At 41.7% G+C, this 15716-nt stretch overlaps 1 protein-coding gene across 3 annotated transcripts in view; it reads right to left on the bottom strand.

Moving 5' to 3' along the window:
* Nucleotides 1-15716, bottom strand: part of Jarid2 (jumonji and AT-rich interaction domain containing 2) — a 239718-nt gene that overhangs the window by 38943 nt on the left and 185059 nt on the right. For all 3 annotated transcript variants that reach the window (XM_042678520.1, XM_042678522.1, XM_042678521.1), the window contains one exon: nucleotides 6728-6904. In XM_042678520.1, the coding sequence (XP_042534454.1) occupies nucleotides 6728-6904 (177 nt within the window). The remainder of the gene's footprint in view (nucleotides 1-6727; nucleotides 6905-15716) is intronic.

The following is a 15716-nucleotide window of genomic DNA, read 5'->3' as shown; positions in this document are numbered from 1 at the left end:
TGTGCCACATAGACAGAAAAGGCTAGAAGTAGCACTGTGGCTCATGTGGTAGAGCACTAGCCTTAAGCAAAAAGAATTTCAGGGACAGTGCCCACACCCTGAGTTCAAGCCCCAGGACTGGCAGGGAGGGAAAAAAAGGTATCTCCAGTTAACCAGCAAGTGGAGCTGTGGCTCAAGTGGCAGAACACTGGTTGTGAACAAAAAAAGCTCAGGGAGGCTGGGAACATGGTTTAGTGGTAGAGTGCTTACCTAGCATTCATAAAACCCTGGGTTTGATTCCTCAGTATCACATATACAGAAAAAGCTGAAAGTGGCACCGTGGCTCAAGTGGTAGAGTGTTAGCCTTGAGCAAAAGCAGCTCAGGGACAGTGCCCAGGCCCTGAGTTCAAGCCCCAGTACTAGCAAAACAAACAAAACAACTCAGGGATAGCACCCAGGCCTTGATTGTACTCAGGACTGATGTGTAATGTAATATACTTACACACTTACACACACACACACACACACACACACACACACACACACACACACACACACTCTAAAAGCAACAATAACAATATACCCCATGCCAGCGCTGTCTGTCACCTCATTTGGTCCCAGGAGGCTTTCTGTTTTGTTTGTTTGTTTTTTTCCTTCTCCATATCTTGATAAGCTATACTTCACATACCATGTAACTCTCACATTCAACTTCACAATTCAATGGATTTAGGCATATTCATAGTGGTGAAACTATTGCCACAATACAAATTTTAAAATATGCTCAAGACCCCCCAAAAAAGCACTCCTTCTACAACTCTAGTGGCTTTCTGAGACAGTTGTTAAGAGCATATTTATAAAGTTGAAACTGAGGTTCCAAAAGAGTAAGTAACTGGCCTGGCCAGGAGGAGGTACTAGAACCAGCAGCTGCTCTGCCACTCCCCATGAATCTGGTTGCTCACTGTCACAGACACAGCACAAAGTTGAGGCCTGACCAGCTGTCCTAAAAGTATATATGGCTCTTAGAGGTGTTCATGAAACCAGCAGAACAAATACTATTAGACAAGTAGAAACTGAGATCAGATGGGTACATCATACAATTAATAGAAATCTACCACTGACACTGCTCACAGAGCACTTTTTCATGAGTCCACAATATCACAGCATATGTCAGACATTTGTGACATAGGAGCCTTCTACAACTCTCTTGGGGACTTCTGAGATTCCAGATTTTTTTTTTCAATCACATGTGTTACTAACAGTGGCTGAGATACTTTCCAGACACAAGGTATTCTACATTTATGCATTTTGTTCTCACCAAAACCTATAAAAACGGCCCTCCTTTGTAAAAGGGGGAAAGAAGGGAGAATCAACATGGAAAGGTTTCTTTTTTTTTTTTTTTTTTTTTTGGGGGGGGGGGGGGGGGGGGGGCGCGGTTGTGGAGCTTAAACTCTGGGCCTGGGCGCTGTTCCTCAGCTCTTCAGCTCAAGGCTAGCGCTCTACCACTTGAGCCACAGTGCCACTTCTGGCTTTTTTCTTTTTGCTTATGTGGTGCTGAGGAATTGAACCCAGGGCCTTGCATGCAAGGCAAGTGCCCTACCACTGAGCCACCTTCCCAGCCCCCATGGAAAGGTTTCTTAAGGTTGCAGTTGGCAGTGGTTGGGTTTCTGAAATGTGCTCTAATCATTATGCCAAGGGGGCTCTAACAAACCCTACCTCAAATGTACAGGGAGGTAGGTGGTGAGAAGATTTTATAATCTCACCTCACGCCCTACTGCTCTTCAAAGATAGTTCCACCCCACATTTCAACTTTTTTGGAGTAGTCACTTGATCCATGGGGAGAAAATGGGAGCTGTCAGAGGTTAAAAGGAGGTGAAGAAGAAACAGCAATTGGAGGGAAAGCATTTGTTAGTCCAAGGATCTTGTCATTACATATGGCCGCAGTGCCAGCCAGGCCATGATACATCCAGCCCCCTCTACCACTGCAGACAAAGGCGGGACACATGCACCTCGGAGGCAGCCACAGAGCATAAACTCATCCAAATGATTGCTTTCTGGCCCTTATACAACATGCCCCCAGTGTGAATCCAAAAGCAATTAAATCATTCCAGCTGGGAGTCCAGTGACATGTTGTTTAAAAAGTCTTCTGAGAAATATCCCCCTGTCTTCAGAAAAAGATGTGCACAAAAAGGAATAATAATCTCTCCAATTCCACCCGATGTTCATTAAGTAATAAAATATATGAAGGAAATACCCTTTAAAAAAAAAAAGGATATGTCACAATGTATCTGATTTAACCAGTGAGCATTCACCAAGAACTCTTCCCTGAGGTTACAGAGTTCACCACAATAATAACACTGAGGAAAAGCTAAAGCCAAATTCATTCCAAACTCATTTATTAATTTCTCTCATCTACCACATTTACCCTACTGGGGGTGGAGGGGGGGAGGAATTAATCATTAGGAACACTTTTCAAAAACCTAAGAAATTTTAAGTATCAATTTGTATTATAACTACAAAGTAGTGTTTTGATTATGCTGTTTTATTTCCATTACCTAAGGGCTCTGTAGTCAGGATCATTTGAGGTTCTGTATATGGAAGATTATTTTGGAAAGTTTGATGAGCTATCAAACTGGAAAAGGCTAGAGGCACTGTTAGTGTAACCCTTGAGTTGTAACCCAAGGTTAAAAGCTTGGATGAAGCTGTCCAAGTGAGTTTAGACTGTGTATCTTAAGCAAATCCACTCCATTAGGATGCTCGGTAACTACACAATGAGAATATGCAAATACTGTGTAATGTTTGTAAAATTAAGCTTCTGTCTGTGGATACCCAGGTTTTTCAGGGCTATCTGGCCTAAGTTCTTACTTCAAAAAGAATAGAGTCACACACAGATTCTAGAAGACAGTATAAGTACTGTCACAAATGGTGTGTTCCCAACAGCCAAATTCCAGGAGAGGCTAGGTATCCTATTCTCTGCTTAAGAACTCAATTTGAGCCAGTGGTTCATGCCTGTAAATCCTAGCTACTCAGGAGCATGAGATCTGAGGATCATAGTTCAAAGCCAGCCCAGGCAGAAAAGTCCTTGATATTCTTATCTCCAATTAACAACAGAAAAAGGTGGTCATGACACTGTGGCTCAAGTGGTAGGGAACTAGTGTTGAACATAAAGGATATCAGGGATAGCACCCAAGCCCAGAGTTCAAGCTCTAAGACTGGCAAAACAAAAACCAAAACCTCCAGTTTGAGGAGAATCAGATAAATAAATCAGGGTATCACTATCTTTTTGGGATCTACTTAGCTAAAAATAACACAATAAAAATAAAACTACTCTTTCAGACATGAAATCTTTTAGAATTTTGGCTGAAGATAGCCCAGCCATAAAGTAATTGTTTTCCACAACATTTTCTGTGTTTTATTCCCCTCCCACATCGCAGTGGCAATGGTCCTTCTGGGAGGATGCAGATGTTGGTGGATTTCCTGATTCAAGTCAATAAAAAAGGGGAATTGTACCAATTTGACAAGAAGGATAATGGAGGAAGGGGGGGAGGGGAGGGACGACACACAGGGACTTGCTCTTACCAACTTTCTCTTGTGCAAGAGCTAACAATTCTGAGGAGCTCCTTGGCCACACATGAATTATGCTTTCTTCCTGCTACAAAACCCATCTGAACATGTGTACCCTCACTCCTGAGCCAGTTCTAAGGAAATGAAGACCATCTCTGTATTGTGAGAAAAATGAAAGAACAAAATACAGGCCACTCAGAGGATCCTTGAATAAACAACTTGAGTCTTTGGGTTCCTGTAAGTTTTCTCTATGCTATGATAGATTGCTAACATAAACAACTTATAAAGAGAAAAGATCTATTGTGAATCATGTTCTTATTTCATGAGGGCAAGGAGGGCTTAGCAGAGTATGGCAGCTCACATCATGGTGCCCAGGGCGCAGAGATCCACTAACTTCCTTTGCCCCTTTTATTCCAGCCATTCCCCCAGCCTATGGGATGGTAACGCTCACACTGAGGGCAGGTCTTAGTGAACAAATACACCTCTTTGTGCCCCCCGATCCTCTCTGGAAACATCCTCACAGACATACCCAGAAGTAGCTTTACTAATCTCCTAGAGTTATTACTCAAACTCTTATTTTCAAGATTTTCTTTAAGGTTATAAGACAGATTAAAAAGACAAAGTGCCAATAGGAATAAATATGAAAGGTTTGAAGACAGGATGAGAAAAAAAATTGAAACTATACTACTATCTCAGACAAATGGATTACAAGAACAGAATTTGAATCATGGACCTTTATTTACCCACCTACACAGGTAATCTTGGAAAAGTGATTTGCCCTGACCACATGGCACTCATCTGCCAGCTGTTCTATGAGACACATTCTCCATTATTTCTTTATGCTAGGACAGAAATAAAACGGTAAAAGGACAAATGAGTGCTATTATACCCCATCCTGCAGAATGCATAGAAGAAATGAAAAAATCAGAAAAGCTAACTAAATGCCTTAACCAGCAGCACAAAGCAAATTAGTAGCTAAAAGAGGAGGGAGGAGCTATGATACTAAGGTCCTGGCAACTATATGATGATAAAGATATTCCTAGAAACTGAACAGACCGAAAGGACTCATCAAATACATATATGTTGGACAATCTGGTATTATAATTTGAATTATTTAGAAATGGTTGAAGGGACAGTTTTGACATGTGAATATTTTATACATGACTGTTTAATTTTCAAAGAACACGTATTAATTATACAACTTTTGTAAGCTGGGAAGGTGGCTCAGTGGTAGAACGCTTGCCTTGCATGCATTAGGCCCTGTTCAATTTCTCAGCACCACATAAGCAGAAAAAGCTGGAAGTGGCGCTGTGGCTCAAGTGGTAGAGCACTAGCCTTGAGCTGAAGAGCTGAGAAACAGTGCCCAGGCCCAGAGTTCAGGCCCCACAACTGACCCCCCCCCCCCCAAAAAAAAACCCACAACTTTTGTATGATAGAGTAGTATCAAAAAATTCCTAGCTGGGTGCCAATGGCTCACACCTATATTCCCAGCTATTCAGGAGGTTGAGATATATGAAGATTACAGTCACAGTTCAAAGCCAGGCCAGGCAGGAAAGTCTGTGAGACTCTTATATCCAATTAACCACCAGAAAAATGGAAGTGGAGTTGTGGCACAAAGTGGTAGAGTGCTAGCCTTGAGAAGAAAAGCTCAGGGACAGCACCCAGGCCCTGAGTTTAAGCCCTGCAATCAAAAAAAAACTTCCTTTTATTAATTCCAACTATGGCCTCTTACCTGAGGGCTTACTTCCAAGTATCATCAATACTTGCTTTAATAAATTATTGAGGCCAAGTGCTGGTGGTTCACACCTGTAATCTTAGCTACTCAGGAAGGAGAGCAGATCTGAAGATCAAGGTTCAAAGCAAATGGGACAGGAAACCCAATGAGACTCTCCAATTAACTACCAAAAATCCAAAAGCAGAAATGTGGCTCAATTAGTAAGTGCTAGATTTGAGCAAAAGAAACTCAGAGATGGCACCTACGCCTTGAGTTCAAGCCCCAGGATAGGCTGCCACTGCCAATGCCTCCCCTTCCCCTCCATTGCTGAGTTCAGGTTATTTGTGTCATTTACTTTCTCTACAAAAAAGTGGTTGCAAAAGACACAAGGTAGGGTAGGCACTGGTGGCTCATGCCTGCAATCCTAGCTATTCAGGAGGCTGAGATCTGAGGATGGCGGTTCAAAGCCAGCCCAGGCAGGAAAGTCCATGAGACTCTTATCTCCAATAAACCACCAGAAAACCAGAAGTGGGTCTATGGCTCAAGTTGTAGAGTGCTTGCCTTGAGCTGAAGAGCTCAGGGACAGCACCCAGGTCCAGAGTTTCAAGCCCCACGACCGAAAAAAGACACAGGAAAGGAAGGCAGCATGGCTAACTATGTATTAAAATGCTGCTTTTCTGAAATAAGGAAGTTAGCCTTGGTCTTCTTTAAAGGCTAAGATACCTTCTCTTTTCTAACAAGCCACCCTTCCTCTCAAGCCATAGGTAATTGAATGAGTATTCCACATACCCTGTGCACTTCTCATCTGGTGTCAACTCATTCCTTCCACTGTTACTATTCATCTTACAAGGATATTGAAGCCAATGAAACAATTAGAGATCTAAGCACTCCCAGGCAGTAGCCTGTGGAACTGGTTCCATGTCACTGTTTACCAGATCTGAGAACTGTGACACTTTACCCAACACAAAGTTCATCCTTACACCATAATGGCGTGTACAAGATCTGAGACAGATCTCACATTTCCTAAGGTAGGAAATGTGGTCCTGAACACCTCATGGTGATGGGCTCTACAGGGGTAGGGGGCCCATACTTAATACATGTAGATCCTAAAACTATATCCACTTGCTACAACCACAATAAAAGTTGATCACAAATCTTCATCCAAAAAAAAAAAAAAAAAAATGATCATTTTCTCTTCTGATTCCTATTCTGAGCAAGTCTTAGGAAATTCATTCATCTTATATCCACAAAATAAGGGCCTCATCCACGCCTACCTTAATCTATTTGTCTAGAATTGCCTGCCATGTTCTGTGTTGCCCTAATAATACCAATGCCCATAAAGTCTGGCATTGGCAAGTACTCAGTTTTACTGTTGCCCAGAGCCTCCTACCCGTCTCTTCAGATGATCTCTTCCAGCATGCTCACAAAGCCTGGCTTTTGTTTTCCTTTGCCCAACTTCAATGACAGACCTACCATGCCCGTTGTGAACGTGTTTGAGGGTTTTTCCTTTCCTGGGGGTTGACTGGCATGAAGATGAAGCATTGTTGGTGGCTGTTTTGACATCTTCTGTCTCATCATCTTCCTCCTCGATGTCCTCCTCATCCTGAGAGCTTCCGAAATATACCATACTGTTGGGTAGCGCAGGAGAACCTGGTGGGTTAGGAGAGACAGCTCATAAACACCAGCCTTGACGTTCACCCCTTGAGAAGGAACAGCCTAATGGAGACATTGTAATGTTGGGAACCTAACGGATACCCAGCACATAAAAACAAAGTTATTCATCTCAGCTGCCACTTTTAATTTATTTTTCAAATATCCCCCAGGAAGTACAACTCCATCTGTGTCCTTTTAACAGATTTCAAGCAAAATCCCCAGAGGGGGGATAATGTCATTCACCAAACATAACAAATCAAAATTTTAAAAATCTCATCTGCATAGTTCCTGAGGAAAAAACAACAACAACACAAAGAAAAGAAAAACAGAAATACTACCATGGGTTGAAGTGTGTGAAAACACTTTAAATAAAATAAAATACCTCTCCACATTGTTGAGTAAGAGACTATGCATTTAACTTGCTAGACTTTATAAATGAAACGGGGGGGGGGGGGACGGGGGGGACGGGGACACAGTGAAACCACAGAGAAGTAGAGAGAATAACAACAAAATGTACACTTCCTTCTACAAGGTCAGTGGTCTTATATTTTAATAGCAAATAATAGATAATGGAACCTCCCCCCAAAAAAACCCCTATGTATTCAGAAGATAATCTGATGTCATGATTAGGCTTATATAGAATGTAAAATTATTAAAATAAATTCCTGTACATCCCTAACTAAAAGTGTTGGCTTGAAAAACAAAACAACCTCCTTAAAGGATAGCTCACATCTCTCATTCCTTTTATGCCCTAACTCCCCTTGCTCAAATGTTCCCATTTCTATTCTTAAGAGAAAAACAGCAACACTACAGTAATAGACAATATTGCAGAGAAGTACAATACAGATCTTTTTTTATGAAAGACAATTCAGAAGGAGACAAGTTCATTGGTGTACTGTTTGGGACTAGAGACTAATAAAATCTAAAAGATAAACTCCTTGGATCTTCTTCCCCCATTAAGTACTTCTAGGAGAGCTACTACAAAATACCAGAAGAACAAATTAATGTTACATATCTTCTCTCAGCCAACTAACCCATACATGTCTCAAAAGGAGATCTTACATTTCAAAGCCAGTGGCTACAGATTGCAGTTATCCAACTTGGGAACTACATGCCCAGTTAACAAGAAAATGGAAATCAACAGGGCTTTAATAGTACAAATCTAAAGTCCATCTTTCCCAGGATGCAACAACTCAGATACCTCCTTTCTCTTTCCTTCTGTCACCAGTATCAACAACCAATATTTGAAAATCCTGAAAGTTATGTTGGTCACATTACTAGGTGCAAAATATCCTCTGTAGATAATAGAATTTATTTTAGTCTGACAAAAGCAATAAAACTGTTCTATTTTGGCTTATTTTTCCCCTTTGATCATTTCCATTAATAATCAACCTCTCAACAGAAGGAAGTTTTGTGGGGTTTTTTGCTGTCATGTTTTTATTTTTTTTTATTTATTTTTTTTTTTGGATGGTCATGGGGCCTGGGCGCTGTCCCTCAGCTCTTCAGCTCAAGGCTAGCGCTCTACCACTTGAGCCACAGCGCTACTTCCGGCTTTTTTTTCTGCTTATGTGGTACTGAGGAATGGAACCCAATGCCTCATGTCTTGTTTTTATGCTGGTCCTAGGGCCTGAGTGCTGGAGTGCTGTCAATGATCTTCTCCCCACTCCCCCTCCACTCCCACGCCAAGGCTAGAGCTCTTGAGTCACTTAAGACATCACACCACTCCATATCTAGCTTTTTGGTAGTTAACTAAAGATAACAGTCTTGACTTTTCCTGCCAGGGCTGGCTTCAAATCCAGATCTCACGAGCCACTAGAACATAACAGGAAGATTTTTAAACCTGACAGACTTTGAAGAAAATCATTTAAGAGTATAAGAGCAAAAGAGTTTTAAAAACGTTTTTTAAAAGAGAGGAAGAAAAAAGAAAAAGAAGAAAAATGGTGAGAGAGGGAAATATCTAGCACAATTCCACTGGAATAAAATATATTCTTGTTCAAAATGGACTTAGCCTAAGAGTAAAAGCAGGAGAGAGAATCATTCATTTCCAGCTTCCTAACAAGGCTTTCAGCTGGGAAGTAACATTCCCAGGTGTATGCAGGGACCCTCATAGCCAGATTATTTTATCATAGGCCCCAACCCATTCCAGTACACAAAGATGGGGGATAGGAGGGAGTGGGGCGGAGAGGAAGTTGGTGGAGGTGGTGGTGGTGGTTGGTGGTGGTGGTGGTGGTGGTGTGTGTGTGTGTTAACACCTACAAACTAACAATCAAACCTTGATACTCAGAAGTTTTGGATACCTGTAATTAAACTTTACTCTTCTATAAGATGTAATCATTTAAATAATCTCTTATAATATTTTTAATATCAAAATAACCATGCTGAGGGCTGGGAAGGTGGCTCAGTGGTAGAGTGCTTGCCTAGCACGCATGAAGCTCTGAGTTTGATTCCTCAGCACCACATAAACAGAAAATGCCAGAAGTGGCACTGTGGCTCAAGTGCTAGCCTTGTACAAAAGAAGCTCAGGGACAGTGCCCAGGCCCTGAGTTCAAGCCCCAGGAAAAAAAAAAAAAAAAGCTAATTTCTTTCAAAGCACAGCCTTTCTGAACTATACCTGTGTAATGACTAGTGGGTGAGATCCAAGATTGGTTAAGGATTAAAAATAACAGGAAAAATAAATAAATAAAGCCCAGCAGAGCTGTGCATAGATCCTGTAGTGCCTTGGGCAGCCAACTCTGCCATTTGTTAAAGAGAAGCAGTTGCAGGAAAATAAGGAAGAAGAAGAGTTTAAGAAACGCATTTCAAGAAGAGCTGGCATCCCCAAGCTTCCTCCTCTTCCTCTCAGCAGAAAAGGCAGTAAGCTGGGCAGTAGATGCCATCTGACAGTAATATGGAAATAGAGGAAAAAATCTGATTAAAAAAAGCCCTTTTTTGTTTGATGCTTTTTTCAGGTAAAAAAATCTACTTGGAGCATAAGAAAATAAATTAATTAACTTGCAGAATTTGTTAAAGATTTTGTAAAACTCAAACCCAATACAAGCAGTATAAAGCATTTTTTACAGTTGAGATGTAGAGAGAATAAGGTGTTCCAAGAAAAACAGACCCAGTATCCAGACTTCATTAATATTCTAGAGAAGCATGTATTGGTCAGCTTTTTGTTATAGTCATTTTTTGTTACCATAACAAAGAACCCAATATAGACCACTTAGAAAAAATGTATTAATTAACTCACGGTTTAGGAAGTTCAGTGTTGATGTACAGGTTGTGGGCAATGAGCCCATGGTGGATGGCCCACAAGAATAGTCATGTAAGCCAGAAGCAGAAAGACTTGGTTAGGGCCCAACTTGCTCCTTTTACAGCAACCCTCTTAACTACCAATGGGTCATACAAGAGCCATAAAGAGCAGGGACCCCCAGCAAGATCTAAGGACCTCACAATACGTTCCACTTCTTAAAAAGTTCCACCAACTCCCAATAAGGCAACACAGGAGCCGAGGCTTCTAGTCACATCATCCTTTGAGGGGAACAGAAGACATTTCCAAATCTTAGCAAAGTAAATCAGGCAACTTCAATGAAAACAAAAGCAATGGATCTTTTAAATGTACTTGTTCTAACAGCTCCCAGAAAGTTAGAGGCTAACAGCACAGAAGAAAAATGGGGAGAGGGAAATATTCCCCTGCATGTTCAACCAGTCTACCAATCTAGTTAGGGATACCAAAAGACATGACTTCTTTCCTCTAATTATAGGTACACCAGAGAAAAAAAATCAGACTGTCTTTATCTTAAAAAGTGATTCTGAGATGGGAGTTGGTAGCTCAGGCCTATAATGGTAGCTCCTCAAGAAGACTGAAATCTGGAAATCACGGTTCAAAGCCAGAGAAGAAAGTCAGTGGAACTCTTTTTTCGTCCATTAACTACCCAAAAAGCCAGAAATGGAGTTGTGGCTCAAGTGGTAGAACACAAGCTTTGAGAAAAAAAATCTCAGGTATGACACCAGGCCCACCAGTCAGAATCACTTTATTTAGATAACTGTTATGTCTGAACCTAAAGGTATAGCACAATATTAAAAAATAAATAATGAGCCGGGTGCTGGTGGCTCATGCCTATAATTCTAGCTACTCAGGAGGCTGGGATCTGAGGATCATGGTTCAAAGCCAGCCACTAGAAAATGGGAAGTGGCACTGTGGCTCAAGTGGTAGAGCGCTTGCCTTGAGCTGAAGAGTACAGGGATAGCACCCAAGCCTACAGTTCAAGCCCCACGACCAACCAAAAAAAAAAAAAAAGAAGGGTTCCTTAATCTCATGAGGAACAGAGAGCTTTCTAGAACAGCTCCAGGTAAAGAGGTCAGTTCACTACCACCATATGTGAGATGGTATCCTTAGTTCAAACATTAATCTTGTGCCCATTCTCTCCTTTAACAAGTATCCCTAAGGCCAACACTGTCCTGTTGAGCTGATGTGGCCTGTCTACAGGCATCTTCCTCTAAAAGCCACTGCTGGTTCATTTACCATCTAAGGGGTATTCATAGTACAGACCTCCCTTGAACGTACACATGTCCTGAATTGGATGGGGCCCTCCTACCTGGACGTTTCATTAACCTTATTTGTCAAATTGATATAGGTAACAGAGGCAGGCACAACCTTGATTATCTAACTTAAAAATAAATGCAGTGGAAGAGAAAAATGTACTAGAAACAGAAAAAGGTAAAACCCCTCAAAGCACAAGAGTAGTCCGGACTGTTTAATATTACTGGGGAAATCAGCCCACATGCCATAGTACCGAGTTATCAATGCTGAGTCAGTACGAAGTTACACTGCAGTGTGAGTGCTCACAATTTTTCCATTATACGTACTTAGAGATCCTGACACATCAAAGTCAGCATAATATCTAGAAATTTGATTGAGGAATCCTCACTGTCCCAAATGTCAGATAGAACAATCATTGGACAAGATATATAGGGGTGTAGCATTCAAGAGGATGAAAATGGAGCCACAAACAAGGATGAAAAGTTCTCAAGGAATAGGACTGGGAGTCAGGCAGTTTTCAACCAGAAAACCCTCTTGAGAGAGAGATTGAATTCCTTCAGTGGAGCTCAAGTACAGCTTACTATACAAGAGCAACAAAGCTGGTGGTGGGTACAAAGTTGGGCTGGTGCCCTTAGTTTGAGTCATGCCTTTAGTGTTCTCAGGGTGGTCCCTCCATGATAACAAGCCCTGTCCATGATGTAAATTAAGTGAAAAAGACTAACTTTCTACCTAGGATACTGCAGCTCTCTCCCTCTCCTGTAAGAACACTGTCATTTTGATGTAGTAATCAATGAAAAGTGAATTCTAAATTGTTGTGGGGGAGGGGGGGGAAGAGAAGGTTCCACAGTGTGATATAAATAGTTTTCTACTAAAACTACAGGCATAATTCCCCTCCTCATCATTCAAGTGCACTAACACTTTTTGAAAGAAAAAAAAAAAATCTGAACTTGGATCAGATAAGAGAAATCAAGAGTAAGGAATGCGTCTGCGCTTTGCCAAAGCCGAATTTCATTACTTCTCAAAATTAGCTGGCACTGTCGCCACAATATTTACTGAAGTGCAAGGCAAATGTTTTCATCTGGACAAAAATCAAACTGTGGTATGTTACAACCACAACAGAAATCATTTTAATCCAAAAGCTTGTTTTCTTCTAATTTGGGTTGTGGTTTCTATAAAGTAGGATTCTTCTCCATAAATTATGTACACAGACGAGCCCTCCTTCCCATTATCTTTCCTTCCTCAGCTAGTTCTTTTAATCTCAGCAAGCAAAACATGGCTGGGCTCTGTTCAGGAAAGACCCTAAAGGGATTCCCTTACACTCAGGCAGTTAACAGGAGAGTCAAATTCTGGTGTTTGACCCAATTAACAAGAAAGTGGCCCACAGAGTTGAAATTTCTCAAGCTTCAACCTTAGGATACACAAACAAATGAAAAATAATCAGCCCTAGTTATCACATGAAATATAACAAAACTTCAAAGAGAAGGAACTAGCAGGGACTGAGATGGGGGGTATATACTAATTTCCTGAGTTGGAAGAAGGAGAGCACTCCATAACAGAAACTGGAAAAACTATCAAAGGCAGCAACTACAACTACCTTAGTTCAGGCATACGTAACTCCACGTGTGCCAGACAATCTTCCAAAAACCCAAACAATGTATCTGCATCTTCACACTCATTCACACACATAAACCAAAAGTCCCACCCCCCGCCCCCCCCAAGACCATGGAGCCACTACAGCACAATGTAAGAGCACAACAAACTGATTCTTCTAGGTCATCCTCTATGACTTGCAGGGAAGAAGAATTCTTCACAGGACTTTCCAAGAACCACCTTAAAGTTATTTGCTACCCAGATCTTCTGTGCACTGTTTTCCCCCCTTTAATGGGATTCATAATCAAGATGTTATCTCTTTTATCTCCATGAGCAGAGACATATCAGTGCATGTCCTGAAGAAAAGCAATAGTAACTCACATCAGGTACCAGTCATATATATGTATAGCAGGACTTAAGAGTATGGCATGCCAAAGGCTACACACAAAAAGGGAGAACCTACCTCCCAATCATGCAAATCAGGAAAGAAAGAAAGAAAGAAAGAAAGAAAGAAAGAAAGAAAGAAAGAAAGAAAGAAAGAAAGGAAGGAAGGAAGGAAGGAAGGAAGGAAGGAAGGAAGGAAGGAAGGAAGGAAGGAAGGAAGGAAGAGAGAGAGAGGGAGGAAGGAAGGAAGGGAGGGAGGGAGGAAGGGAGGGAGGGAGGGAAGGAGGAAGGGAGGGAGGGGGGGGAGGAAGGGAAGAAGGGAGGGGGGGAGGGAGAGAGGGAGGAAGGGAGGGAGGGAGGATGGGAGAGGAAAGTTAGCCACTGAAATGAACTCTAAACTCTTCACTCAAAGCTCTAGGCTGAAGTTTTAGTTCAGGCAGGCAGTTACATAGCATGCCTTTAGTTCACTGCCTGCACAAACACTTTAACCAAGCAGGTGCTACGACTCTAAAAGTTGTGCACTTAAGCAACATATTACTATGCTAAATCCTAATCATAGATAGGCCAATTCTCAGGCTTCAAAAACAACTTACTGCTCTGAAATCAGTCATTCTTCCAATAAATAAAAGTGGAGAGTTTTCTTTCTTTTCCTGACAGGCAGGTAAATCAGACAGATCAGATGTTAGGAGACTGTGGAAATGCAAAATGAGTTCAGTGGTTAGAAAGCCAGAGTGAGGCCACATGACAGTGGTTAACTTTCAGGCATGAAAACATCTTTTTCAAGAATAATGGATGAAGTATTAACTTCCCAATCACAGGGCACAGCTCAAACAGTGGGCCAAATGAATAATACACCTTCATTTGGTTGTCTGATCCCGAATTTCCTGTATTAGGACACAAATTCTATCTGCAAAAATCTCAAACACGAGAGACTCAGCACTAACAAATGGGCACCACTATCCTTCCAAAATCAGATTCTCAGGATCACCTAGCACATGTGTCATTAAAAGCTAGATCCCACCAACCTTTTCTTAATGCCCTTCTACATAGGTAAGCTTCACACACACACACACACACACACACACACACACACACACACACACACACACACACACACACACACACACACACACACACACACACACACACCAACCACACATTTATAAGTACCCAAATTAGACCACAGAGCAGACAGAATAGGGTTCAAACTACATCACAACTAGCAAGCATATTAAGTTCTAGTTGAGCAATCACTATGGATCACAAAGTCTGCATGTGACCTTATGAGCCATGCAAAGTTTTTCCAAGATCCCCAGAAACACTCATGTTTCCCATGGAACATGGGCATAGAGAACTTCAGTGAAAGTGAAGGGATACAACTCTATGAGCCAGTGAGGTCCTCAGCAAACACTGCCAGCACTTACAAGTTCATGTCTCCATCTTTATTCTTTCTTGTCAGTGGATTTCAAAAAGCACAAGAAATACCAACAGTCTAGATACTGGATATTGAGGAGAGTGCGGGCCAGCGAGGATTCTTAGAAGTATAACTGAACAGGGGCTTTCAGCTCCTGAGAGGGGAAGGGAGCCTGCTTTATCTTCTGGGAGAGCAGGCATGGTCAGAGGCCAGCTGGCCTGGAGCTGTGCCAACATCTTGGCGCCTTCACTGATCAAGGTCACAGAGCAATTAAAGGGGATCATTCCTTCTCCTCCGATCTCAAGAATTCCAAGGTTTCCTATTTCTTCATTACTAGCTGATAAACTATCCTAGCAAACAAATTACATGCTCAGCAGAACCGAGACTCTAGGGGAAAGAAGAGCTTACTTATAAAGAGCGAAAGGGTGCTTTGATTTGGAGAAAGCAGAGGGCAAGGTGACCACAGAAACCCCAGGGCAGGGATCATTTCACTTTCACCATTCTGCAGGCAAAAAATTAAGATGCAACACCTCACAGAAGGGACCTCAGAAGAGCTGTGTACCACTGTGACAGCTTGCCTTCCTCCCTAAGGAGCTTATGTAAAGTATTCCCTTTTTGTTCAACCAAGTTCATTATTAGCACCACAATATTCCTTGCAATTGGGAGATTACTTAATTGCTTTCTAGCAGGTTAATCCCCTTTCATTCTGTGACCTCCAAATCACCTCCAAACTTTCACGTGTGTCCTACTTACAAGTCTCAATAACTAAGGCCAGTAATACATCAAAATATGAGCCCCTGGCCAACAAAGCCAGCAACTGTCCTGGAGTATCTTCATAGGTGTTTTTAAATTGTCCCAGGGAAACCTCAAATCTAATCCTCCTTAATCTACATTACCGC

Source organism: Dipodomys spectabilis, unplaced genomic scaffold (assembly GCF_019054845.1).
Source record: "Dipodomys spectabilis isolate Male_0828 unplaced genomic scaffold, ASM1905484v1 ptg000045l, whole genome shotgun sequence".
Classification (NCBI taxonomy): domain Eukaryota; kingdom Metazoa; phylum Chordata; class Mammalia; order Rodentia; family Heteromyidae; genus Dipodomys; species Dipodomys spectabilis.
Note: the sequence above shows the minus strand (reverse complement) of the source record. Positions and strands in the feature narration are given on the sequence as shown.